This window comes from Muntiacus reevesi, chromosome 1 (assembly GCF_963930625.1).
Source record: "Muntiacus reevesi chromosome 1, mMunRee1.1, whole genome shotgun sequence".
Classification (NCBI taxonomy): Eukaryota; Metazoa; Chordata; class Mammalia; order Artiodactyla; family Cervidae; genus Muntiacus; species Muntiacus reevesi.
Window position 1 is genome coordinate 14,617,632 of NC_089249.1, and position 27,247 is coordinate 14,644,878.

General features: G+C 45.3%; 1 protein-coding gene across 1 annotated transcript in view; it reads right to left on the reverse strand.

Annotated features, from left to right (window-relative positions):
• The window catches only part of APPL2 (adaptor protein, phosphotyrosine interacting with PH domain and leucine zipper 2), a 54,160-nt gene that overhangs the window by 16,086 nt on the left and 10,827 nt on the right, over positions 1-27,247 (reverse strand). The window contains exons 3-10 of the mRNA XM_065938359.1: positions 18,949-19,008; positions 18,321-18,392; positions 12,806-12,893; positions 8,863-8,904; positions 8,692-8,750; positions 7,577-7,723; positions 4,217-4,299; positions 861-1,019 (exon numbers count right to left, since the gene is read on the reverse strand). Coding sequence (XP_065794431.1) covers positions 861-1,019; positions 4,217-4,299; positions 7,577-7,723; positions 8,692-8,750; positions 8,863-8,904; positions 12,806-12,893; positions 18,321-18,392; positions 18,949-19,008 — 710 coding nt within the window. The remainder of the gene's footprint in view (positions 1-860; positions 1,020-4,216; positions 4,300-7,576; positions 7,724-8,691; positions 8,751-8,862; positions 8,905-12,805; positions 12,894-18,320; positions 18,393-18,948; positions 19,009-27,247) is intronic.

Sequence of the window (27,247 nt, forward strand, 5' to 3'; positions counted from 1 at the left end):
GACAAGCTTTACAGACTCTCAAAGCTCTACCCTGGAAGGAAAACAGCTGGCTATTCCTCTTCATACACCCTCCATCTGGGGGGCATCGAATATATTTACTTCATTCCGTGTGTATGGAGTGGTGACGATGTATGGGACAGCAGGTTTCCTGCCTCAATAATTACAATTTCCAAAAACGGTAACAGCTAACATTGGAGTGCTGGTACCTGCTAGGAATTACCTCAGCTAATCTTTGTAACAATTTAATGATGTAGGTTCAATTTTCAACTCTATTTGACAAACGAAGTGACTGGGGGCCCAGCCAAGCCAGGGCGTCTGACCAGTGGGAATTCACCACTGTACCTGCTCTGCTCAGGTAAACCTGAGTGTCTCTTTAATTTGAAATGGGCAATTGGAAGACCTGAGGGTTAAATGTGAGATTCAGTCTATAGAAATCTAGACGACTCTGAAAGGTTCCTTGCCCTCAGACTCTGGCCTCCGTGCTGGGCCACTGGCACGCTGCTCTCACCCACTAGGGGTCTGGGGACGGGTCTCAGTGGTCTAGGACGATGACCAGTAGGCGCTGTCTACCTACAGACGGCCCTGGAGAGCAGGAGGGGATGGCCTGTGGTGTCCTGGAGTCTTACTGGGTCTTACTGGGCACATCTCCTGGGTTCTCACTCACACGACTGTTTCAAGCCCATCTCTCAGCACAGTTTGGGACCTGGCCCAGGTCCTGTGTCCCAGGCAGGAGGGGCGCCTGGTGGGAGCTCTTCCCCACCCTCACAGACCCCCACCCTTTGATGGGGCACGTAACAGGTGCTCTTCAGCCACTGCTAGGGAACACAGCTTTCAGAAGGAGGCAAGCAGAGCACTCTTACTTTCTAAGATTAAGGTAACCGGCCTTCTGGATAAGGTTTCTGTTGATCTGGGGTGTAGCCACATCGAAGTCTGGGGTGTAAACAGCTTCATCCAGAGAAAGTAATTCTTGCTGGGATGCCCTCATCTTCTCTGCTTCCACTTCTAGTTCCACCTGGATGCTTGGGACAGAAGGTGTCAGGTCAGCAGCTTGTCACAGTAGACGGCGGCGCCTCCCCATGGCTTCCTGCCTCACGCAGGGTACACAAGGCTCCACCTGAGGCCCTGAAAGCTGAAGACCACAGGGACTCCAGTCTGTGTTACCCCAAGTGTCAACAGGACTGCTATTTCCAAACAGAGCGTAACTGGGCGAGGCCTGAATCCAGGTACGCGGTTACTCTGCCCACACAGCGGTGTCCAGGCTCAGAACTACCAGCGCGAGCTTGAGAAGGCAAGCCCATCCTCGGGAGCCACAGATGCTGGCAGCTGCAGAAGTGCCGGAGAGGTGAGAACGAGACGGCCGTCACTCATGCACCCACCTACCCGCCACCTAGGCAGGAGTGGAGGTGCAAACACAAAGGCAAGGCCAATGCTTTTTTTTTGCCTGGTGTGATAGCTACTCAACTGCTTGAGTTGAGACGGCACGGGCTGGCGGGCCAGTTTGCCCATGGTCTGGCTTTCATTTCCTTGTGCCCTGAAGTGTGGAAAACCTGGAAGCTTTACCTTGAAACAAGCAGCTGCCCTTTCTCCCCCGTAAGGTGAGGCCTCAACAGCTACCCCACCCAGTGAGGACAGCCTGGTTATAAAGCCTTAAACACAATCTGCCAGGATGGTCCCTCCGCCCAAGAAAACAAACTCTGGAGGCACTGTTCCACGTCCCCACTGCGGTAAGGAGGCAGGACTGAACTCCAGTGTTGGTTTCAGAAGGAAGCCTGGGGGCCAGTGAGTCCAGGGTTTTAGAGTGAGCGCCTTAGTGTTTCCTTCAAAAGCGTTCTGCAGGTGAGTGAGCTCGGGCTTGGTCATTCCACGTTCTCCTCTCAGAGGTTCACAGTGTCTACTGCCTGGGTCTTGTTTAATGTTGCCCTGATACAAGCAGTCAGTCTGAGTTAATTTTGGCTATTGAGACATTTGAATGGAATGCCTGGGGCTCCACCAATGAACCTCATTAGTTTAACCTGCCTGTCACTGCCAAGGCTGAAAGAAATGAGGGGAAAAAATTAAGCAGTAAGGACGTAGAAAGAGGAAGCCAAACATATACAGAACCTCGTAGGCTCATCAGCTTTTGTGAGAAGCCTCTGAAGATCTCATGAAAGGTAAGCATGCTTTCCCCCAGAAAAGCCCTCATGTGAACCAACACATCGTGCGCACAGCTGCAGGGAGCTTTTAGTAACTGCCCCCTCCCCTCCCCACCCATGTGGACTCAGGCTCAGAAACTGCACTAACGCAGGAATTCAGAGAACAGGGTAGAAAGGTCACCATCTTCATATGTTCCCTTCAAAGTTTTTTTTGTTTTTCACAAAATCATGTTTTATTTAGTTAAAAAGTGTGTGAGAGGAGGAACCAAGAAAAAAGGTTGAAGTGTTATCACTTGGAGTAGGGATTAAATGCAAAGCCCCTGGCACCAGGTGTGGTTTGAAATACCACCCATTTGGGTTCAGGCTGGGTTCTGAATCCTCTCACACCTGGATGGGAGGCCAGGCGTCCATCTCCCGGGGAAGCACTGCAGAGCCCAGAGCCGCCACGAGACACTGTTCCTCGGCCTCTCAGGTGGGCTGGCTGCTGACATACGGCAGTGCAGCAGTACGACCCCTCCCGGTGGGGTGGCGGGGGGCAGCAGTACTTATCTACTCACCAGAAGAAAACGTAAGGGACAGGAAAATGAGAATTCTTCACTGAATGCTTTCACTGTTTGAACCAGGAAGTTCCGGGGCTCCCAGGTTCAGCTGCTGCCTCTGTAGTAAAATGCCTCGTCAGGCAGCAGAAACGTAACGCAACTCACAAAAGTAGACCCAGCCCTTGGGAGCAAGCTGTGTGGCCAGGGCCCAGTCACGAGACTCTGGGAACAGCTGGTGCCCTGGGGATGGTTCAGAGAGAGGCTGACAAGGAGAGAGGACGCGGGCACTGCAGCATGCCGGAACCGGACACAAACGTCCTGCCATCCGTTAACATAAAAATCTAGTCCACGAGAAACCCTGAAGCACAAGTAATTCTCGCAGAGACACAGAAAACCACGGGATTCTGAGAGTTAAGGCAGGATGAGAGAGGTGGCGAGAGATAAGGGAGAGAGCGTTTTGCAGTGAGAAGTTAATGGGCTCCCTATTTTCACTTTCTCCTGACACTCCCAGGGGCTCACAGTCAAATTACAAGGCAGGAAACGGAATTCAGATTTCACAAGCCGCTCTCTAGCATAATTATAAACTTACCCTGCATCCAGAAATTGGGGTGGGCTGGGGGGGAAACAGCTCAGGGACTTTCACGAAGGAATATATGCTTTCCTAAACCACAATTCTCCTCGTGTTACCTAAATAAATTCTGCTCCTTGGCCTTTTAAAGGTACTTTGAAATGTAATGTCCTCAAGAAAATGAACAACTTTCATTTTTCCACACAACATAAGATCCTATACTTTTTTTACACTGACTTATCAGTTATACATCTATATATAGAGAGAGACAACATTTCTATATTCCAGCAATCGTGAGGGGTGCTCAAGGAACTGCGCGTCTGTGCTGTTAATGAAATGAGCCTGGTGTTGGCAGTGCCTGGGCGCCTTCCATGAGCTTACTACCGGGAACACTGATGGCAGGAAGCAAGGAGACTCCGAGCAGCCGCAGCCTCAATTAAACGTGGGCAGGACGGTCTACATTTGCAAGGCTGAACTGCAGTTTGTTAAATGAATTTTAAAAAGGCTTAATGTCTTATTTGTCTATTTGTCATTCACAAGTGATGCCAAGTTTCCTGAAAAGCTGCAGCACTTCTGGCTGATAACCCCATTAATTCTCAAGAGAAAAAAGCAAGCATCTCTTCTAAACTGAACTTGCTGGCTTATAATGTGAAACTTGAGTATTAACAAAAGAAGATCTTAAGAAGAGGATCTTGGACTTAATGGGAAAGTACCCTGGTGGACGTCTTAATTTTTATTTACAATTTGTAGTAGATAGGACTCTGGCTCCATACAAGTCAAGAACTGCAGATATCATGACTTTCCAAGCACTACTCACAAAGAGCACAGCGAAGAGATGGGTGTGGTCTCTGAGCATTTACTGAGTGGAGGCGGTCGGGGCGGGGGGCTCTGTGGGGCCCTCCCTCCACCTTGCAGAGAGACTGACTCAGGAGAAAAGACAAAAGGCAAAGGAGACTCAAACCAGAGCACAGCATTACCTTTGAACCATGTCTGCGACGGAGGATAAGAAGCCGTCCATGCTCTGGGAAAACATCTCTGCTCCCTTCTTAAAAAAGTTAATCTGAAAGATACAATTATCACATTCTGAAAACTGTCTGGGAAAGGTGATTGATAAAACTCATGAAATGTGAGCTTGACAGCACCAGGGCAGAAGACACTAGCAGGCCCTCCTGCCTACAGCACTGGCTGCCTTCTAGCTGAGCCCCACCTCACCAGCTGAGAGCCACTCCCAAAGCCCTCGGTGCGGTCGGCAGAGGGAGGGGGGTGAAGCCTGCTAACTCGCCGAAAGTCTGTGAAGACCAGAGGTGGTGTAAGTGCTTGGTGCATACTCCCCTCATCAATAACTACTACTGATAATTACTTAGATACTATCATCCGCCTTTTTCCTGTGTGAATTTAAAGTCATTTCTTCAGGGTCAGTATTAGGTCTTATTCACCTCTGAACCTCCAGCAGCTACCGCGGTGAAATGCAGAGCACCAGCAAGAAGCAGAGAGGCAGTGTGCGGCTCTCAGTGAGGGGCAGGCCACACTGACCGCCCTGCTCACCGAGCCACGTGTGGCTCCAAACAGGCCGGACAGACGGTGACCTGGCTGCCAGCTTGCAGGGGGAAATGGGGCTGAGGATCCTGAAAAGGCCATTCCAACTCTGACATCAACTTAAAGGGGATCGTGCATGAGAAGGACACAGCAGGGCTGTGGCACTGCATGGGTGCTGGACCCTGGGGGCGGGGCCCTCCTGCTCCCCTACATTCTCATCTGGAAGCAGGTCTTGTCTGGGTGGTGGTCACGGAAATCGACCTCTCACCTCGAAAAGGCTAGGAGGTGTCATTGGTACAGTCTGGCATCCTTATGCCTGGCCCCCCAGACACCCTGGGGCGGTACGTACACCAGTGTACTTAGCTCTCACGGCACAGAATCACAATGCTCGGGGTATTCCTAACGCAAGGGATACCTGCAAGGAGATGCCCTGGCTCCATGATCTTGGACCCATACAGAGATCAACATTGTAAATGCCACTCTGAGTCCCAGAAACGTTAAACTAATCAAAGTCTGTTAAATGAGCATTCCACATTTCTGAGGACACAGCATGAAGGTGGTTTTCCTCTGCTTCCCCTCCCTGAACTCCTTGGAATTGATACTCAAGTCCATACTTCAGCTCCTCTACTATTCCGTAAATGCCGAGGGCAGAGGCTCATGCAATTCTTAAAAAAAACCTGATGGAAGGAAGGCATTCGCCACTGGCTTCTACAACCATATGATGTACAACTCACCCTGTAAATACAACATTTTTTGTGTTCTCGTGTGCCTGTACACAGATAACAAAATCTCAATCTGTAGGCAGGCATCAAGCCTGAATCATGGCTTAACTGGAAAGCTGTTTACTGAGGGCCAGAGAAGGAAAACACGGAGTCAAACCACCCCCACTAAAGTGAGTGGTGCTCATCTGGGGCAAGGTCATTCGAAGACCTCAGCTTGTGGCCCTTTGTGAACAACAGAAGTACTGTGGTCATGTGGCCATCGCTACCAAAGCAGGTGCTCCGTGGGCAGTGGGTACAAAGGGCCGATGAGGCAGGAGGACAGCGAAAGCTTCAGAATCACCCAAAGATTCGGTGTCAGACAACAACCTCGTTTACAGGAAGGAACTATAGTTTTTATCAGAATTTAAAAGTCTGCAGGGTGAGACTTTCATCCAGCCTTCTGTCTTGAAATCTGCATACTTTTCATATAAAAAATTAAACATGCCATCCTCAGCCCTCAAAAACGACGCTGCCACCATCGAACACGGATGGTGTGCGCTGCTCTGCCTTCCCAGGTGCGAGGGCCACACCAGCGCTACTGCACCCGATGTCTTGTCTTCCCCTCCGCGGCCAGGTTGGGAGACGTGCTGGAATCCTTGACGGTGAGAGCCAGTGAAACCAGCCAGTATCAAACCCATCCTTCTTCAGGCCTTGTGAGGACCCTGCTCTGACCAACCCAGCTCCCCAAGCACTGACCCGTCAGGGCTGGAGCTGTTCATCTTTCTGAGATGCTGAGTTCAGGTCCTTCCCTGACTCGGGGCCTCTAACTGAGAAGGAATTACTGCTCCAAAGGCAAGAACTGCTAATCAAGGAGGTCGGGTGTAAGAAGAGGTATCAGTCAGAGAGCAGGGGGTCCTGGCACTGTCTAACTATGCCAGGACAAGGGCAGGGGCAGGGGGCAGTATTTAGCAGGAGAGCAGAGGGCAGCACGGTGTGTGCGCATACACGAGTAGATACACGTGCCCCTTCCGAGGAAGCTGGGCAGCGTCCAGGGATTTGCTGAGGATTGGAGCCCACAGCTGGACAGCGCCAGTTTTTGGTTTAATCCAGCTTTACTCAGCTGACACACAGATTATATTGCTCTAGTTAAATATTACCTCCGAAGACATAAGCTGACCTTACTGTCCCCACCACTAAGCAATGTAACAAACGTATTGAGAAGATAGCTGAGCTTAAATGTTTGAAGGTTCTCTCTTATTCTTTTTGTATGAAACGAATATTTTATTTTTTGGAAGTATATGTATTTTTAAAGTGTATTTTAAAAATAACAGATGCTCACATGTGGGCTTTTTTTAAAGTTGCTTTTTTTCTTCTCAATGTTTTGCTTCCTCACATTCCCTTCTGTTCCTAGAGGGTTAACTGAGAGGATTCCCAGGTGTGTTTCTCACGTGCCCAAGTGAGGTTTTGGAGCCAAGCTAAGTGGGGCAAACGCAGGGCAGGGGTGGAGGGTGAGGGCTGGTGCCCCAGGTCAAGGCCCCATCCTGAAACTGTAGCCTCCCTGCAGACAGTGTTCAGCAGCCCGTGAAGTGGGAGGAAGAAGCTGGATCAGTATTCTACAGAGACTTCATCAGGCAGCGGCAACGTTTCCGCATGCCCCAGAAGCCAAGGTGCTGGCAATAACCTCAGCAAGGTTATCTTGTGAGAAGAGCCCTTTCCACACAGAAAACAAAGGAACATGCAGAGTCCTGGGTTGCAGGCCCAGCTCCACCAATCTGGGAGTCAGAGGCTTCTCAGAAAATTGAACCAGGCCTGGCTTTCATTGGAATCAGACACAAAGGCCATGCCGGCTCCTCCCCACGGGAGTCCTGGGAATGGGCCATTGTTTCCTGCACATACAGCCTAACAAGTCCAGCTACTGAGGACCCAGCCCCTCTGGAAGCTCTCCAGGTGCTGCACCTAGTAGCTTCCAGGAAGGCTGTGCACCTGTGTTTCTTTCTCTGATGACGCTTCCATGTCTCCTAGGGGCTACGTCAGCAGAACCCCATGCTGTTCTCCACAGCTGGTCAGGTCTGAGGCCTCGGGGCAGGGGGACCGGCCTACCTGTCCATGGGCGAAGCCCAGCATGGGCTCCATCATGGCCACGCGCTTCCTGTACTGCAGCGCGTTGAGGGCGCAGTAGTACTGAAGGGAGGAAAGGTGCTGTTTCCGCCGGGCTGCGGCCACCTCCTTCACGACTTCAGTCTTCACCTGGTTAAAGGGGGGAAGCAAGACCAATGCAAGCTGTCCAAAGCAAGAGGCAACTCTGTACAAGCTGGCAACTTCAAAACATGTTTGTCTACTCATTAGAGCAATATTTGTGACAAAAAACATAAGGCTCTCTCTCAAGTTTTTAAAAAGTCAAATTAAAAATACCAAAATTAATGGCATCTCAGTGTTTGGGAGGGTGAAGACAAGACTTCCTGCTGGCAGAACTACAAAGATCTACAGTCCTTTAGGGAAACAATACGGCAGCATGCAATCAAAGCCACAGACATTCTGGTTGACTCGTAAGACTGTATTCCCAGGAATTCACGGAATGGAAGTAAAAGTTATATACCTGAAAATATTTGACATTCTGTGTGTGTGTGTTAGTCCTTTAGTTGTGTCCAACTCCTTGTGACCCCATGGACTGCGGCCCACCAGGCTCCTCTGTCCATGGGATTCTCCAGGCAAGAATACTGGAGTGGGTTGCCATTTCCTTCTCCAGGGGATCTTCTGAACCCAGGGACTGAACCCGGGTCTCCTGCAATGCAGGCAGATTCTTTACCATCTGAGCTATAGGGAAGTCCCTGATATTCTCTATAGCAGCTAAGAAGCTAGAAAGCATGAGTTAAAGAATCAGAGTCTACATCCAGGGGCAAGGAGATCAAGTGCCTGAGTATATATGAGTCAGATAATCATATGAGGTATCAAGCTTAAGTTAGAATCATTATATGATTATCATTTTACAATGGTTCCAAGTTCATGTTTAATAAACCAGTTTGAAAAGCTAGAACAGAGAAGCAGAAGTCTACTTAAGAGATTCAGAAAAAATATTTTTAAAAATCCATGTGTAGGGGGGAAAAAAAAAAAGAATTCATCAGGATACCCTCAATGCCACAAATTTATAACAGAAAAACATAAAAGGAGCTTAAATAAATGAAGTGAAAAATAACATGGAAGGTAGGTTTTCTTACCTTTTCATTCTCCTTTTTTTTAGGAAGCCTACTATATTTTGCCATTGAGAGGTCGTGCTCTAAAAATAAAGAGATATTTTAGCACCCAGATGGGCTGAAAGGCAAGAACATTCATTCAGCATCTCTACCCACAAACTAAACCCTCATACCAAGACCAGAGAAGATGCTTACCACTGCTGGCGAGTCCAAAAAGATCCTTTAAAGTGCTTACTTCTGAATAAGAGAAAAGAATCATCTTAAAACAAGGAAAAAGAAAGTATGCCAACCCAGAGCTCTGTGTTTTCCCAGGAAAATAAAGATATGTACATGGAAGGGGAAAGTCTTCACCAGCACTCCCAGGTCCTGGTGACTGGGGACGCTTGCTTTAATGAAAAACATCTGAAGTGATCTAGTATACTGTACTTGCAACAAGCCAACACCAATAAATGTTACCTCATGTAGGTGCCACACACATCATATATAAAGACAGCTTAACAAAGTCTAAGACCAACTAATCAAAGTCAATGTTAAGACAGCAATGATCGTCCAAGGTTAAAAACTTAAAAGCATGGAGATATTTAAAAGGAAGTGGCACTTTCTACAATTCTAAAATAATCCATTTTTACTTTATCAACAGAGAAAAGCATTTTCACATTTTCTATGTTGTTTTTTTGTCTCAAAACTGCCTCCAGCTTACAAATTTCTCCTTACATTTTTGTTCTTTCTAATATGGGGGCTACTTTCTACCTTTCTATTCTTTAATTTTTCTTTCTTTCTTATCTTTTACTTCCCATTGGAGCAGTTTTAGAGTTTTTTCCTTATCAATTTTAAATCACTTGCTTAAAAACTTTTGTATTATCTTAATTCAGATTATGTACTTATACTGGTGGGTGTGCAGGCTTCCCAGATAGTTCAGTGGTAAGGAACCCCCCTGCCAATGCCGGAGACCCAGGTTCAACCCCTGGGTTGGGAAGATCCCCAGAGGAGGAAATGGCAACCCGCTCCAGTATTCTTGCCTGGGAAATCCCATGGACAGAGGAGCCTGGTGGGCTACAGTCCATGGAGTTGCTAAAGAGTTGGTATGACCCAAGGCAAACCCTTCAAATCTCTGTCTTGGTGTCATCAGAAAAGGTTAACAACTTTTTTCATGGATACTAAGAGACTTCTCTTTTCAAAACTACTACTGGATATTTTTATTCTCTTAAAATAAAAATTAACATCCTGGTAAATACTACTACTCCACAAGTTGAGCCCTCTGGACTAACAAAAGCCACGTCATCAAGGCCGCGGGGCACTCTCAAGCCGAGGCTCCCATCAACAAACCTGAGAAACATCAGTCTGACCATACGAGATGTCAGGAGAAATTCTTCTGTCTCCAAAAGACTTAGAGTTTGTTTTTTAAATGACACCACCTACACATTTCTAGTATTTTCATTTAGAGAAAATCTTTTTTTAAAACGCACTCAATGAAGTTTTCAGTTACCACTGGATAAACAGCACACAACACAATTGTATTTAGGTCTGGGATTTACATGCCATTATAGATGAGCAACACTAAAAAACATAAAAAATTCTGCTCAATCGAGATTTCTCTTCGTACAAGCTGACATACTATGTATTATTTTTTATTTATTAAGTGTTACTGCTGCCAAACTGCTCTTGGGTGGAGTTTATGCCACTTCTGCCATCTCTCTGGTAGGCCTCAGGTGATATGATCACAGAGGATCTCAAAGTGAGGGGGAAGAAACTTCATATTTAAGATTTGGCCTTCCATGAATGGTTATCTTTTCTGCCTAAAAAGAAAACTTGAAGGTGTTGTATTTTTAAAGAGGAAGTACTATCCTAAACAACGGATCTTTCAGTACTCAGGTTCAGACTTTCTGTTCTATAATTTTTTATATCGGTGGTGTAGAAAATACAATTCTTTACTCTCTGAGCAATGAATATTTTCAATGAAATAACAATGGACAAAAGGACTAGAAAATCCACATTCCCAAAAGTAATATCAACTAAGTTTTTTATCAACTTTATATAATCTTATATCTTATAATCTTATATCAACTAAGATTATGTTATATTTATTTTTTCACTACCTTCATTTCAAATGATATAAAATTATCCTAAAGTTTAATTTTAGTTGAAGAACCAAAATTAACCGAAAAGAGCAACTAGGTTCTCTGAACTAGTCACAGGTACTCCTTCCCACTAAATGAGCTCCACTGTTGTTGTTCATAGCTGTATCCCAGAATCGAGCACGGATACTGCATGGTCCCTGCTGGGAGCCAGCACACAAGATCCCACCCATGACAAGGTCATGAGGGAGAAAACCTGACAGGCAAGGCAGATCAGGTTTTCAGGGGTTCCAAAAAGGCCAGCTTACGATATCCCACCCATGACAAGGTCACGAGGAGAAAGCCTGACAGGACAGGTGGATCAGCTTTTCAGGGATTCCGAAAAGCTGACCCCGGTGCTCACCTTAAAGATGATATCTGTCTTTCTGATGCCTGCCTCAATGGACTACTCCCTAATTTCTGTGACACAGGCAGAAGGCCTTCCCTGATCCCCTTCCAAATAAGAATCAATTTAGAACTTTCATCAATAAGTTTCCCGGGTGGTGGTATCTTATGAGATTATCCAGGATGAAAGGAGTGTTTCAATTTAAACTCCTTTGCTGGCATTCTAGTTTGTTTAGCAAATGCGTTTCTGCCCTTGGTACTAATATGCATGACTGCTCATAATACCCTAATCATAAAATAGCATAAAGAACCTGATCATATAAAGGCCCTAATAGACATACAGCCTTTTTGGGGGGTAGAGGAGTCCTATTAGAAAACATAAGAAAAATTATTCTAAAGGTGGTTATTGGATTAACATTTGCTTGCTGTGTTTTTGCTCTTAATGTGCTAAGGTTGTGTTATGGAAACCATTGTTAATATAGTTATAGATCTAGAAAAATAAGAGCTTAGGCCTAGTGTGGTAACAATGAGATGGTTGTGAATTGTCACCCAGGAGTGCTAGGCAGAGGCTGCCTCACCAAAGTCGCAGAGTCAGTGTGGAGTAAACTTCTTAGATAAACTCAACTGACAACATCTGCAGAAGGATTAATCTTTATGTTAACAAGGTTATACTTCTACGCTGTACTGTTGCCCTATGAGACTGCTACCTTTCAGTTAAGGTCACCACAGAAACAGAAAATAGGTTTACATTCACCTGACCTGCATAAAATGTTAATGGGCCCCAAGGCCAAAAGATAATGTACAAGATCCTCATAAACAAAGAAGTATGCAGAAAACACCCTGGTTTCGTGAAGAACAAGCTGATGTAATGTTAAGCTATCTTCCCCTTAGAAATGTACTAACTTATGGTATAAAAGCTACAGTAAAAAATAAAGCATTGCCAGACCCTGCAAACACCCCCGTCTGGTCTCTCCCTCCCTCTCTCTCCCCATCGCAGACTTGGCCCCATCAAGGCTGGTCTCACGTGTCTTCTCTCGCCGACGCCGTTCACCCCGAGGGTACCCCCTGGATCCTGCCAAGGCTGGACCCCGGCAGGTCCCCACTTTGACCTTTCCTCCTGAAGCTTCCCACTTACATTCCAAAGTATTCATTGGCTCCACAAGAACAGCATGCCTTTAACAAATGCCCCCAACATGAGTTTGGGCAAACTCCGGGAGACAGTGAAGGATACGGAAGCCTGGCATGCTGTAGTTCATGGGGTCACAAACGTTGGACATGATTCAGCGACTGATCAACAACAACCTATAATATGAGCCTTGTTATCTCTGTCTACTTGGTAAACATTTATTTATCGAAACCCAGCTCAGAGATCATCTTCTTCTCTAGGAAGCCTTCCTTGGCACCCTACCCTCAAAAGGGCAATCACGCCTTTCTGTATGCTGTCTCTGTTCCCTGTACAGCTCTACCCTGCTGCCCTCGTCACATTACAATTGTTTCCAACTCTGTTTTCTTATTAGCCTTTGACTTCCTTTAGGTGAGCCAAGAACACTGTGAGGATTTAATAAAAGCTGAAAAAGAGGGTATTTCTCAATGATCCACACACTTAAATAGTTTCAGAAAAAAAACACTAAAAGAATTAATATTCTGAAAGTATATGGCATTGAACTCAGATACTTTACCTGTAAGATCCTTTTCTCGAAATTGTATAATTGGTAGAACCATTGTGTCTGCCAACTGTTTAGCCAGCTCTGTATGGAGAACATTAAGCTGAAAGAAAGAGAAATCTATTGAAGAAAATTATACCTACTATTGCTGACATTGTCTTATTTCACCGAGCGATCACACTGAACACTTCCATGTGGTTAAAGAGCTCAGTTAGACTTCTTAGCAAACAAATTACCCTTCATAAAGCAGTAAATGACATAGGCTAAGAGGTATTAAAAACTAAAGGCAAGGTTCTAACTGACCAGAGCACCATTTAAGTTTCCTAAAGGAATTTCTGAGCCCATGGTTATTGTTTGTTTACTGTGCAAATTCTGGCTCTGTGTTCTCGATGTGAGCCACACGCACCTAGAGAAGGAGAAAGTTCTGATGTGTGGGCAGTAAGGTTAGCACTTTGCCAGGCCTCTGTGCGCATGCGCTCTCTCAGACGAGGCTGAGGTCATACCTTAAAGACTGGCCCACTGGGAACCTACCTACCCTGCAACTGTAGGCACTGGGGACCTGGGAATTGCCCTGGAGAGAGAAAGCTCCCTGTGGAGACAATCCAGCCAGATTGCAGACCTTTCCAGGAGCAAGAAGGCTATATTCAGATATTCAGATATGCTCCTCCTCACCAGATAATTTTAACAGCTCTTGATTCTTTCCTCCCTTTCATCTCAAGGCCTTACTAAATCTTGTCTTTGTAAAAGGTCTGTTGCTGCTGCTAAGTCGCTTCAGTTGTGCCTGACTCCGTGCGACCCCATAGATGGCAGCCCACCAGGCAGCCCCGTCCCTGGGGTTCTCCAGGCAAGAACACTGGAGTGGATTGCCATTTCCTTCTCCAATGCATCAAAGTGAAAAGTGAAAGTGAAGTCGCTCAGTCGTGTCTGACTCTTAGCGACCCCATGGACTGCAGCCCACTAGGCTCCGACGTTCCTGGGATTTTCCAGGCAAGAGTACTGGAGTGGGGTGCCATTGCCTTCTCCGGTAAAAGGTCTAGGAGAAATAAAAATCATCCCCACCAGCACTAGCTCTTTGGAGCACCTCATGTACCACTGTGTGTGCCAGTTTTCTGTGCTTTTATATCACTCACTTCCCATCTACTCTGTCAGATGGGTATTATTTATTATCCTCAGTATTATAGGTGGGCAAATAAATCTCTAAATCTAGAGAGCAAATAAGTGGAACAGCTAGGATGTTAATCTCTGGCTACTGGGATCTAAAATTCATGCTCTTCTCAAAACAATGTCTAGGATACAGAGTTTGTCTTTCACGCTCACAAAGTGGCCAAAACATTAAACGTGTGGTAGCTGGTAATGAACACAGTGGAAGGCCCAGACTTCCAGATACTATGAGGATGCTCTGGGATTCCTGTTGGGTGTATAAGGAGCAATCACCCAGCGACTGTTTTTTGGGGTAAATGTTAGGCGAAGTTTCTTTCAGCAGTGATCAAAGTCACACGCCCGCATCCCCCTTTTGCACATAGATCTCCCAACAGATCTGGTCCTTCAGGGTTGTGCTTGCAGGGGCTGCTCTGATAAGATTAAAAACTGGCCTAAGGTCAACCATCTGTCAGGCAAGGGAGCAGCTGGCCAAACAGTCAATGTTCCCCTTATCTTTCAATCACGCCCAAGAATGGCATTTGTTTTCTTTTCTACCTGTGGGGGAACACATGAAGACAGCCATGCCAAAAAATGCATTAGGATAGAATGTGTTAACTACTTTTCCTGAATAACTGCAATAAGAAGTGTACCTTTTCTTGTTTTAACTAACAGTTAATTAGATGAATTCAATGAATTGGCTCTGCATCGAATGCTCTAATTATTTAATCACTATAACAGCCTGGCTAAGTGGACTATGCTGCTTCTGTTAGTTACAGATGAAAAAAACCAAAACACAGAGGGGTTAAATGGTTTCCTTTCCCAAGGTCCTATACCTCAGGAATGGCAAATTTCCGAATTATTCATTTTCTTCCTAATTTCTTCTTAAGGATCAAGGGATCTGTGTCGCCAACTCTTTCCTTTGGGGCTTTGGGAGGTAAGGGATAATCACTTTCAAACACACCACCTCTGCTGAGAAGTGTGCAAAGAGCACAGACCACCTCTTGGCACGTCAGTATCATCACACAGAAAATGGGCATCACAGCATGCTCCTTGCATGACTCTTTTGAGGATAAAACAATAACGTGAATAAGTAACACTCAGAGCAGGGGCCTGACACACACTGGGCAATGGAATCAATAATGTCAAAAATTTTCTGTCTCAGATGCACTAAAAATAAGTCATCTAGAAACCTTGCTTTTGGTGAAATCATCCAGGATAAAAATCTCTATATGCCTATAACATCAAAGATCTGAATCCAACACATCCTATTAAATATAAGTGACACAAATCTCTACTTTTAGTTAGATTTTTCAATTTCTGAGTCAAATTACTTCTTTTGAAAAATTGTCAACCTGATATAGACCCAGGTAGAGAAAACTACCTCAAAAGTTACTCTCCACTTCCCACCGGAGTTAACTGCTTTTACTGGCTTAAGTCTTGACATGAAGAGGCTTGTGTGAAAAGTCACAGTGCTAAGCTTCCAGGAGGCTATGATACTGCCTATAAAAATCACACTTCCAAGCTTTCATCCTTTTGGAATGATCACTCCCCACGGAAAGAATCATCACTGGCCAATAAGTTCATGAAAAGATGCTCAACATCACTAATTGTTAGAGAGATGCAAATGAAAACTACGATGAGGTATAATAAAAGCTGGACAGGGCATGGAGAAAAGAGAAAGCTCCTATACTGTTGGTGGGAATGGAAACTAGTGCAGCTACTATGGAAATCATATGGTAACACTTAGACATGGAATTTTAAATATGATACAAATGAGCTTATTTACAAAACAGAAACAGACTCACAGACATAGAAAGCAAACTTAAAGTTATCAAAGAGGGAAAGGTGTGGAAGAATAAGTTAGGAGTTTGAGATTAGCAGATATCAACTACTACATATAAAATAAACAACAAGGTCCTACTATGGAATCACAACTACATTCACTATTGTGTAAGAAACTATAATGGAAAGGAATATGAAAGAAAAAATATATATCTCAATCACTTTGCTGCATACCAGAAACTAACACTGAAAAATCAACTATGTTTCAATAAGAATCAATTCATTAAAAAAAAAAAAAAAAAGAATCATCATTCCTGCCCAGGAAAATACAGTCATGAGCAAAGATCTTAAAGTAGAAATCCTAATTTAGGATTTCTAATCCTAATCCACATTTCCTTAGCAACCCTCTTTTGGTCAAGAAAACATAACTTCAGTGAGTGGACTACTGCTTCTCCCCCTGGGTTATTCATTTACTGTTAATTAAGAAAAATTCTTCTCACCTTCAACAAAATTACTTGTTCAGTTCAGTTCAGTCACTCAGTCATGTCTGACTCTTTGCAACCCCATGAACTGCAGCATGCCAGGCCTCCCTGTCCATCACCAACTCCTGGAGTCCACCCAAACCCATGTCCATTGAGTCGATGATGCCATCCAACCATCTCATCCTCTGTTGTCCCCTTCTCCTCCCGCCCTCCATCTTTCCCAGCATCAGGGTCTTTTCAAATGAGTCAGCTCTTCGCATCAGGTGGCCAAAGTATTGGAGTTTCAGCTTCAACATCAGTCCTTCCAATGAACACCCAGGACTGATCTCCTTTAGGATGGGCTGGTTGAATCTCCTTGCAGTCCAAGGGACTCTCAAGAGTCTTCTTCAACACCACAGTTCAAAAGCATCAATTCTTCGGCACTCAGCTTTCTTTATAGTCCAACTCTCACATCCATACATGACCACTGGAAAAACCATAACCTCGACTAGACGGACCTTTGTTGACAAAGTAATGTTTCTGCTTTTTAATATGCTATCTAGGTTGGTTATAACTTTTCTTCCAAGGAGTAAGCGTCGTTTAATTTCATGGCTGCAATCACCATCTGCAGTGATTTTAGAGCCCAGAAAGATAAAGTCAGTCACTGCTTCCACTGTTTCCCCATCTATTTGCCCTGAAGTGATGGGACCGGATGCCATGTTCTTAGTTTTCTGAATGTTGAGCTTTAAGCCAACTTTTTCACTCTCCTCTTTCACTTTCATCAAGAGGCTCTTCAGTTCTTCTTCACTTGTTGCTCTTCTCTAATTCCATTTTCCATTTATCTTCCTCCTCTTCTGGACTAGACATGCATCCGTATTATTATACAAAGAGCCCCAGCAGTGGAACAAAGGACAAAGCTCACTACCAACTGGACAGTTTGTATCTACATCCCTAGTGCCTCAAACTGCATCTGCTAAATAGCAGGTGGTCAGTATTTGTTGATTGAATATCGACTTGGTGAACTGAATGAACAAACAATTGGCACAAATTTATGTGAACGCTAGTTTCTCATTTTATAAGCTGAAGACAGTGTCACCTTCACCTCAATGGTTGCCCAGTGAAATGGCACCTGTGCACTGTCTTGTTTGCTTATTCTCTGAAGACATTCTATTGTAAGTACTACAAACGCCTTGAAAAATGAAGTCGTTTATGCTCATCTAATTCGGCAGAGGGTGCTGCCCAGCACCAGCAGCACCTGAGCTCTGAAGTTTTTTACAATTAGGATTTAGGCACTTTTCACAAATATTCCACATATATTATACAACAGAGCCGTAAGAACAGCTGTCAGAATCTCTGTAGTGGGCTGACTCACGCTCCTGCAAAGTTATGTCATACCATGTGAATTTCAGGGAAAAGGATCTTTGCAGATACAATAAAGGATCTCAAAATCAGATCTGGGTTATCCAGGTGGGCCCTCAACCCACTGACAAGTGTTCTAATAAGAAGCTAAGACACAGAGATGAAGAAAACACATGCTGGTAGGGTAGGGCGAGAAGGCCACGTGAAGTCAGGGGTAGAGACTGGAGTGATGCTGCTGCAAGTCAAGAACACCCAGAGTCGCCAGGAGGTGGGAGAAGCAAGGACAGATTCTCCCCTGGATGCTGCAGAGGGAACGTGGTCCTGCCAACAACTTGATTTCATACTTGTGGCCGCCAGAACTGTGAGAGAATACATTTTCAATGTTTTAGGCCACCTACGTGTAACTTTATTATAGCAGCCCCAAGACACTAATTCTTCCGCCTTAGGAAACTGAATTCTTAGAAGTCTTTCTTTCAGTCTATTGCTTATGTGTACCAAAGCCCCTCCCCTCAAGCCAAAATCAAACATAACCACACACAACCTCATTTATGAAATGAGCCTTGGAAGATAAAGTTGAGATACCTTCTCAGATATTTAAGTAGATATCTAAAAATAAAAAGTAGGCAGAAATAAAGATGAAAGAAAGTTCAGAAAAAGAATCAAATAAAAATGTGCTATGTATACCTATGGCTGATTCATGTTGATGTTTGGCAGAAACCAGCACAATTCTGTAAAACCTTTATCCTTCAATCAAAAAAAAAAAAAAATTTGCCATGTTGCTATCTTACCTCATCCACCACTTTGGAAAAATAGTGGAGTGTAGAAATTACCTCTTCATCGCCTTTGCCAAGAGCAAAATTCTAAGACCAAAGATAAAAAGTACCAGGTGTTAGCTGAATGCCAGGGAATTTGGCACTATAGCATCATCCCACAAGACACTGCCCTCCACATCGACCTCCTCTCTTCCCAGAGCACATGATGTCAGAGGTCTGACGGCAGAGGACCAGAGCTCTCCCTTGGTCTGCCCCAGCCACGCTGATAGCCCTTCCCGGGCTATCCCGTTGCTGGTCATCACCCCTCTGTCTCAATATAATGGCATCTTTCAGTTTATTGCCTGGAATTCTTAGTGCTGATGCACTTGTAGTCCCTCAAAAAATATGAACCCTCAGGGCAGTTGATTACTTTTGTAAACTAATTTTAAGCATACATAAGAATATGTCATAAAGACTTTGGCATAATCATCAGTTAGAACTTATCAGTGGATAGGAAAAGGCAAGAAAAAGAAAAAATGGAACTGGCCTATGGAAAAAAACAAAGGAAAGAAGGAAAGTCTCTAAAGGATGCCCATAGAAAATTCCTTTATAAGAACTCCACCTAGGACTCTCTTAAGACATTTGCCACATATATATCCGTTACCTGCTTTTCATATGCCAGCAGTTGCTTAGAAAGCTGTTGAGTAGCCAGGCACATTTCATTCTGTAGGGAAAAGAGAAAAGTAAGTAAGATTTGTCCAGTGCACATACACTGAAAATAATGCCACCTCAGAAAATCCCTTAAACATAATATGTATCTATGAAATAATAAAATACTTTGTTCAGAAATTATTTGAAATACAAGACCAAAACAAAAATTAAAAAAAAAAAAAGCTTTCCGCATACCCACCATTTATAAATCAGTCCTCCTTCTGGTCATTCAGTCAGTAAACAAATGTAGTAAACCACTAAAATGTGCCAAACATCCAACCAAGGTGTGGTCCCTGCCCTCACAGGGTTTGTTGGGGAAGAAGACATTAAAAACTAGTTACAAGCATGATGAGACCCACAGAGGAAAGACTGGGTGCATTAGGAGGCTCTGACTGGAGGAGCTGGACGGTCTCTAATGAAGAGATGTTTTAAGCAGACAGACCCCTGGAGAAAGACCAGGAACTGGCCACAGGGATGAGCTTTCCAGGAGGGATGGGTATGTAGAAAAGAACCCAGCATGTTTGAAAAGCTATAAAGAGGGGTGTAGCTGGAGCTTCAGAGAAGGCAATGGCACCCCACTCCAGTACTCTTGCCTGGAAAATCCCATGGATGGAGGAGCCTGGTAGGCAGCAGTCCATGGGGTCGTGAAGAGTCAGACACGACTGAGCGGCTTCACTTTCACTTTTCAATTTCACGCATTGGATAAGGAAATGGCAACCCACTCTAGTGTTCTTGCCTGGAGAATCCCAGGGACGGGGGAGCCTGGCGGGCTGCCGTCTGTGGAGTCGCACAGAGTCGGACACGACTGAAGCGACTTAGCAGCAGCAGCAGCTGGAGCTTGGGGTACAGGGTGTGGAAGTGAGACCAGCCTGGCAAGGCAGGCAGAGGGAGGGCATGCAGGACTCCTGCGGCCCAGCTGTAAGCAGCATCACGACAGGACCCATAGTTGGATTCTACCAAAACCACGGCACTAGGTCAGCATTATCCACGGGTTATCACTGTGTTACCAATGATGGATGGTAACTCAGAAGCACAGCTACAATGCCTGAAGGTCCCTTTTGTACTGTTTTTCACTGGCAGACATGGTCCACTTTCATCTTGTTGTATTTCTCCCTCTAATCTCTGGCTACACAGCAGCTGTCTACCACTATCCTCCCACAATCAACACATCTGGCCTAGAAAATGTGTCTTACATTTCTATAGCTCAGTTAAGGCTTCTCTCTAGGTTTGGGGTATACTCCTAAGAGAGGAACAGTGCCAGATGAGGGGAGGGTACTGGCCAGCCTTGACCTCCACTGTTGTTCTAATTCTCCTGGGTTTCTGTGCCTTAGGGGTGAAGGCCTGAGTTCTGCTGGAGCTTGTTTTATTTTTCATGGGCCTCCTTTGCAAGATCCATCAGAACCCAATCCTGTGGGGTTTTTTGGCCTTCTTTGCAGATAACTGGTCAACCTGTTCCCCAATTTCCTTCATCTGTCCCAAGAAACAGCCATCAGTAGACCCTGAAACATGGTATGCTCTCTTCTCCCCCAGAACAGAGTCAGGCAAACATAATGAAAATTCCTAGCTTTGGCATCCTACCGGGGTGCCACCACTCTGAAAACAAACTAGAGCTGGCAGTCAGGTAGCCAAGAGGGAGGCAAGGAACAAATCCAGAAGCACCGTGTCCTGGATCTAGACAGGAGTGTGCAACCGTTCTTGGCACAGAGAAGTGCTCCACAAGTGCGTGATGAGTGGAGGGACAGAGAGGGTTAGAAGATTCACCTAAAGTTTTTAAACAATACCTGGGATCATAGTGTAAGGGCAAAAATACTTCCTCATTGTATAATGCAGCATCACAAACAAGGGGGAACAGAGTACAGAGTGGACAGGGATGATGCAGTCAGCCAGGAGACGGTCTGCTGACCATCTTCAGCAGTGCTGTTCTGACGATCAGGGCGCAGGGGAACAAGGTCTGAGCCCATTCACTGAGCTGCTACTCTGCGGTATCAGAAAACCCCCGACTCCTCTTCTCTGAGTCAGTGGGTCTGAGATGGATCTGTTCAAGTCACCGCAGACAGCACAATGGAGACTATGATTTGCAGATCCACAGAATCATCCTAACTATAGCAGTGAACATTTACAGAGCACTTAATTCAAGCCAGATATCGCACTAAGTGCATTCTTGGCATTGTGTCATTTCATTCTGACAACCCGGTAAGACAAGTTCTAACTATTAACTTGATTTTACAGAAGAAGAAGACACATTAGGCCATCTGCCCAAGGTCACATAGCTAGTTAGCAGCAGGGCTGGGATGTGAGTTCAGGTCTGTCTGACTCTAAAACGCATGCTCTTAAACACTATTCTCCAAGATCCTAAGTCCTGCTAATAGAAAAGATCTGAGAAGACCACTACTTTGGGCTAGAGATGACACACTTTTCCTATAAAAGGCCAGATAGCAATTATTTTTGACTTATTGGACAGATGGTCTCTGTCATGATACAAAAGCAGCCATAAATAATTCATGGGCGAATGAGTGTGGCTTTGTTTCCAATAAAACTTTATTTACAAAAATAAGAGGCCAGTCCAAGGGCCATCAAGTGGTGGTCCTGTTTAGACAGTAAACGTCTCACAAGACTGTCCTCTGCCTCACCTCCCTCAGGAGGCTCTCCATGAAGCTACAACCCTTCTAGAGTCAGGAACAGATTCTGCTCTTCGAGTCCATTCTTTTCTTTATTTTAGCTAAGTCTAAAATATTACTGCCCCACATCTGCCTCCTTAGAGACCAATCAACATGATAACCACACTCCTTGCTTTCATAACAAGCAAGGGCCACAGGCTGCTTGAATCCTTCTCTACCTCAGAGGGTCCTGGCAGGTACCCTCACATGTGGTGGAGATACCTGCCAGGGAGCCGCCGGCCCCGACTGTGCCCAGGCCTGCGGGGAAGGGGGTGCACCCGGGGAGGGGGTGGTGCACAGCTCCAGAGGCTCGGGGAGACGGGGCGGAGCCAGCAATGCACACGGCCGCTTCCAGAACTCCTGTGCACGCTGGCCTCTGCCAAGTCTCTACCAGAAAGAGTTTCTGAAAATGCTGTGCATCTCATGTGTGTGATTCCAGGGCGCAAGACTGTTCCACCAGCGTGACTCCACCAAGGACAAAAACAATACATGCTACAAAATGGCCTGTCACCTGCCCTGAAAGGAAATGAAACTCCCCTGTACAGAGCACACAACATGAAGTCTTTTTAAACTAGACCAACTTTAATCTTAACTCATACTTTATAATGTACACAAAGGTTTCATGAAACGCTTTACCAACATCAATTAATTAATCCACACCCTGTGAGGTAAGCCTGCTTAATTATCCCTGCAATAAGACCTGTAAAACTGGAACTTGTGTGAAGAGTAAATATTAGCAGTAACAATAATAAAAGTAGCTGCTAATATTTACTGAGTCTTTTCTAGGTACCTGAATTGCTGTTACGCATTGTTTATATATCATCACATTTAATCCTTATAAGGCACTTACAATGTAGAGAATATTCTTATTCTCATACAAATGAGGAGAAAGGTTCTTCTATAACTACACAATTAGTACCCGGAACGGCAACAACTCAACTCAGATCTGTCAGACTCAAAATTTAAAGTGCAAGTTCTTAACAGTATATTGCGCTGGCCAAAAAGTTCATTTATAAAACCCAAATGAACTTTTTGGCCAACCCAATACTATTCCTATCCAAAATCCAAAACTGTATTTAGTCGTACTCTGTGGGCAGGCCTCATAGGGCCTATAAATATCAGCATAAATTCTCTATTTTTCTAGCTGTAGTTCAGCAAAAGCAGTGGTCTAAAATGTAGACTCTATGAATAATGGAGTTCTGGGAGTAGCGTCCTTCAGCACTCTGGAATAGCTCTCTGGTTACTACCTACTCTATCAGATGTGTCATAAGAATCCTTAAGAGAGAGAACCTGATGAGGGGCTTACTGACAGAATGTTCTATTTTAAACAGCGCTCCGCAAGGCTGGTGTGGAGCAGAAAGACCATTGGTAGACAAACCCAGAAGGAAAACTGAGATCTGGACAAAGGACAGTTCACCTCATGGTGGCAGGGAGCACTCCCCAAGTGCAACTGTCACCTGAAGCCACCTGAAGGCCCCGGACAGGGGAGGAGAGGCCGGGGCGGGGGAAGTCCACTGGTCACTGTCGCAGCGAGGCTCTGCTTTCATCTCCACCACACATTTGGCCAGAAGCGTTGCCTAAAGTCAAGTGGTTGAGAGTCTCATTCATCACAGGATTACACCCAAGCTGACGGGATCAGGAGCCCTGGCTGGAGCGCGGCAAGGAGAAAGGTTAGAGGGCCCTGATGGGGGCAGGCCCTGAGGGGTACCCACCGAGGACTCCGACAATACTCTGCAGGCACCAGGGAAGCCCTGAGGAACCTGGGCAAGAGAATAACAAGGTCAGATGTGAGCAGAATTTCCTAAGGGGCTGTGTTGCAAAAGAAACCTTGAAGGGAGAAAGAGGATGACATGAGGGTCAGGAGACCATTTGAAGTTGAGTGAGACAGAGAAAAGGCTGAAGCCAAGCCAGAAAGTAGAGAAGGTAGCAGATCTGCCTGGTATCGCCCAGGCAAAAGCATCAGGCTTGAGTGAACGGGGGAGGAGGAGGAGTCCAAGACGGCTGGACCCTAGACCGGCTGACCCACGATGGCAGTGTTCCAAGCTCCGGTGCTGATGGCGGGGCACAGATCTGGGAGGGACACACAGTGGGGGTACGCGACATTCTAGTCGGTCCTTCACGTAACACCTAGATATCAAATGGTGAATGAGGCCGGGCAAGGTGCTGGGCACTGGAGACAAAGAAAATCTGCTCTCGGAGCTCACAGTGCACAGAGAGGCAAAAAAACCCCCACACACCGTCCCTCAGAGCTCTGACCAACAAGAGTACAGGGTATCCGGGTGCTTCGGTCAGAAGGGAGAAAAAGAACAAAGGAAAGGCGCCAGATACCTCAGATCTGCAGTCAGTCTTAAAAGTCATCTGCTGGGAAGGCCATTTGCCAGGACAAGGGGCCCATGGGGGTTCCTGGCTGCAGGAATGGCACAGCAAAGTCTCGAGATGTGTGGCGGGCCTGGCACATTGGCCCAGCTGAAGGCGAAACTAGAGGAGTAGGCTGAGACTCAGCTCACAAAGGGCTTTGCGTGCCTTACTGAGGGGTTTCATCTCTGCTGTGTGGCTACAGGGAGCCACAGAAGCATCTGAAGACAAGGAGGGAGGGAGGGAAGGTTTGGATGTGGTAGCTTGAGGGTAAAGAATGGACCGAAAAGCAAAAGACAATCCTCTGACTAAAGGGAAACTGCTTAGGACGGTGCTGCAGTAGCCCAGGTAAGAGCGGAAAACTCACTCTCCACAGTGACAAGAGGCAAAAGTCATTTGTAACAAGAACCTAAAGATGAGGGCTAGAAATAGACTCTGAAATGGCCAGGCTGTGCTGCAGTGACCTTGCCCAGGAGGCTAGAGACTAGCCAGAGACGGGCTCCTGTGGAATTAGACTTAAGCGGTAGGCAGCAAAGGGAGCCAGCACAAGAAAGCAACCAAGAATGGTGGGCAGAGACTCGGGACAGACGCTGTCACAGGGGCCAAAGAGAGCTGTGCAGGGGCCGCTGGTACCAGCGTCAGGGGCTGCCCCGGAGGGACGGTGGACGGGGGCTGGGAACCAGGCACCAGGCGGCCTGTGCGCCAGCGGGGGACGGAATCTAGAATGAGGAGCAAACATCAACGATGCAGTGAGGAGTTAGAACGCAGGTACACTGCTCCCTCAGGAAAGTCAAGATCAGAGGACCAAGTTCTATCTAACCCAACCAGTGGACCCAGGGTACAGTGCCATTGTAACTATGATTATTCTAATGCTCAGAAGGTGGTTATGTTAACGGTGAGCACTTCCTGCCAAGGACTGACCTTATACTTTACAGGTATTAGCTCCATTAACCCTCACAACAACTTATGAGGTGGTTTTTAATATTAATATGACCTCTGTTTAACTGATAAGGAAACTCAGGCAATCAAGTGACCTGCTCAAGGTCACCCAGCAAGTGGCCAAGACTGGAACTCAGAGCTGATACAGCTAAGGTCACACACTTAACCTTGTACCTAAGGAATGAGCCTGGCCCCGAATAATCTTCTCTACCAATCTGAAAGCCTTCAATGCTGGCATGAGGGAAGGCTGTGGATTCCATATGCAAACCCAGTGCAAAAACCCAGGTCTTTGAGGTTGCTTCCAGGAACCATTCAGGGGCTCTCTGCTCCTGTACCTCACCTTGTACCTGTTCCTTGAGCTACACATACTCCTCTGTCCGGGTCATATGAACCTCAGTGTGACTGTTTTTGAGAGCTGTTAAAATGCACTGATTGAAACCATTATGAGTAAATCCAATTAAACAAGGGGAGTTTCCCCGGGACACAAAAAGGAGCTGGCTCCCACCTTTAACACTACAAAGCTGCTAGGCTGCTAAGCAGGGTTGTTCTGTGATGACAAGAACAACTGTGGAAGACTCCCACTTCCTTAGCCTCGGCTGCCACGTCCAGAGACCAATGTCAAGAGGGGTGGTGCAGAGTGAGAGTGCAGTAAAGTTTCACAGCCAAAGACCTGAGTTCAAATTCTGATCCTGCCTCTCGTCAGTTGTGTGATCATAGGCAAGCTGCATAACCTCTCTTCGTTTCCCTGCCTGTAAACACCTACTGTAATAACACATCTCTATTGTGAAAGCTAAATGAGATTATACACAAAAGGTGTCTCACCAAGTGTGTGGTACATTTATGTGTTTCATACTATTTTTATTATTAAAGTACACAGTTCTGATCCTCTATGCCTCCCAAATCCTTCTCTCTCCCCCATTAAGGCTCACATTCCTGGATGCCCACCACTCTGTTTCCCAAGAGGAACACTGACTTATTTAGCTTGATATCTATCTATCCATCCATATATATATATCATCATTTATAAAGAAAAGTATTTTCCTTTTTATAATAACAAATGTACGCATATCTTGCAAAGTATTTTACTCCTATCCCCTCCTGCTGTCTAAGCCCAATTTGAAAAGATATGATTCCCAACTCCAGTGTGGACTTTTACATTTTAGAATCAGGAGTTCTGCACTCCAAAAGGTCTGTTTAAGAACAGCTGCAAAGGGACCGTCTGGGTGGTCCAGTGGTTAAGACTCTACCTTCCAATCCAAGGGGTATGGGTTCGATCCCTGTTCGGGGAATTAAGATCCCATATGCTGCAGGGAGCGTTTTAAACTTGTAAAAAAAAATTTAAAGAAAAAAGTTAAATAAAAAAGGAACAGCTGCAAAGATGAGACCATGTTTAAGCAAGTCAGTTTTGCTGAAGGAAAGGCAAAGAGCCTGAACCATGGTTCTCACATCAAAAAATTCCATCCAAAATGTAATTTTAAAAAAACAAACAGAACAAATGAAAAAATCCATCCAGACTGAAGGCACCAATTACAGAGACTTGTCATCTGTTGGAGGAGAAAGACAGGTTCTAGGAGATGCTAGGTTTCACTAACACTGCTGGGAACATCATTTGACCTCCCCGTTTCCTCAGTACAGTGTCTGAGAGAAGGTATCTTACCAAAGTAAACTTGCCAGATCCCTAATAAATCCATTAATCCTAACCTTTCTAGGAAAGAAACAAAAGTAAGGCAGATATACAAAATCAAAACAAATATATGAAATATATCAAATGCAAAACTTGAGCAGATTTTTACTGAATATGTATACATGTGCATATATTTAAACACTATGTAAGTTTTAAACTTAGTCAATAGTTTCAAAGACAGAAGAGATTTCTAAGTATGTAAACCACCTCTGCTGCAGGAGACGAGTTCTTTCATTTAGATGACCCACAATAGAGTACTCAGTTCCTGCGTGTGCAAAGGCATGTCTAACACTTAGGAAACCACATGTGATCCAGGGACTGCTGCAAAATGCTGAAAACAGTTTAGAGCCCATAGCGTCATTCTACTGCTTAAGACAAATAAAATTACAGATTTTCCCCAAACCAGCCAATATCAGCAAAACTGCTCACAGAACTTTCCTCTAGTTTTTTTTCACTCTTCCTCTTTCTAAAACTAAGGCCCAAATGGTCAAGTTAACTGTATTAGAATCTAGTAAGTTACCATGTGGCTTGACTTAAAATATCATTTATGAACATTTATCATTAACAGCATTAACCTGGTTTAAAAAATGTAATAATGAAAAACATCTTGCTAAGCA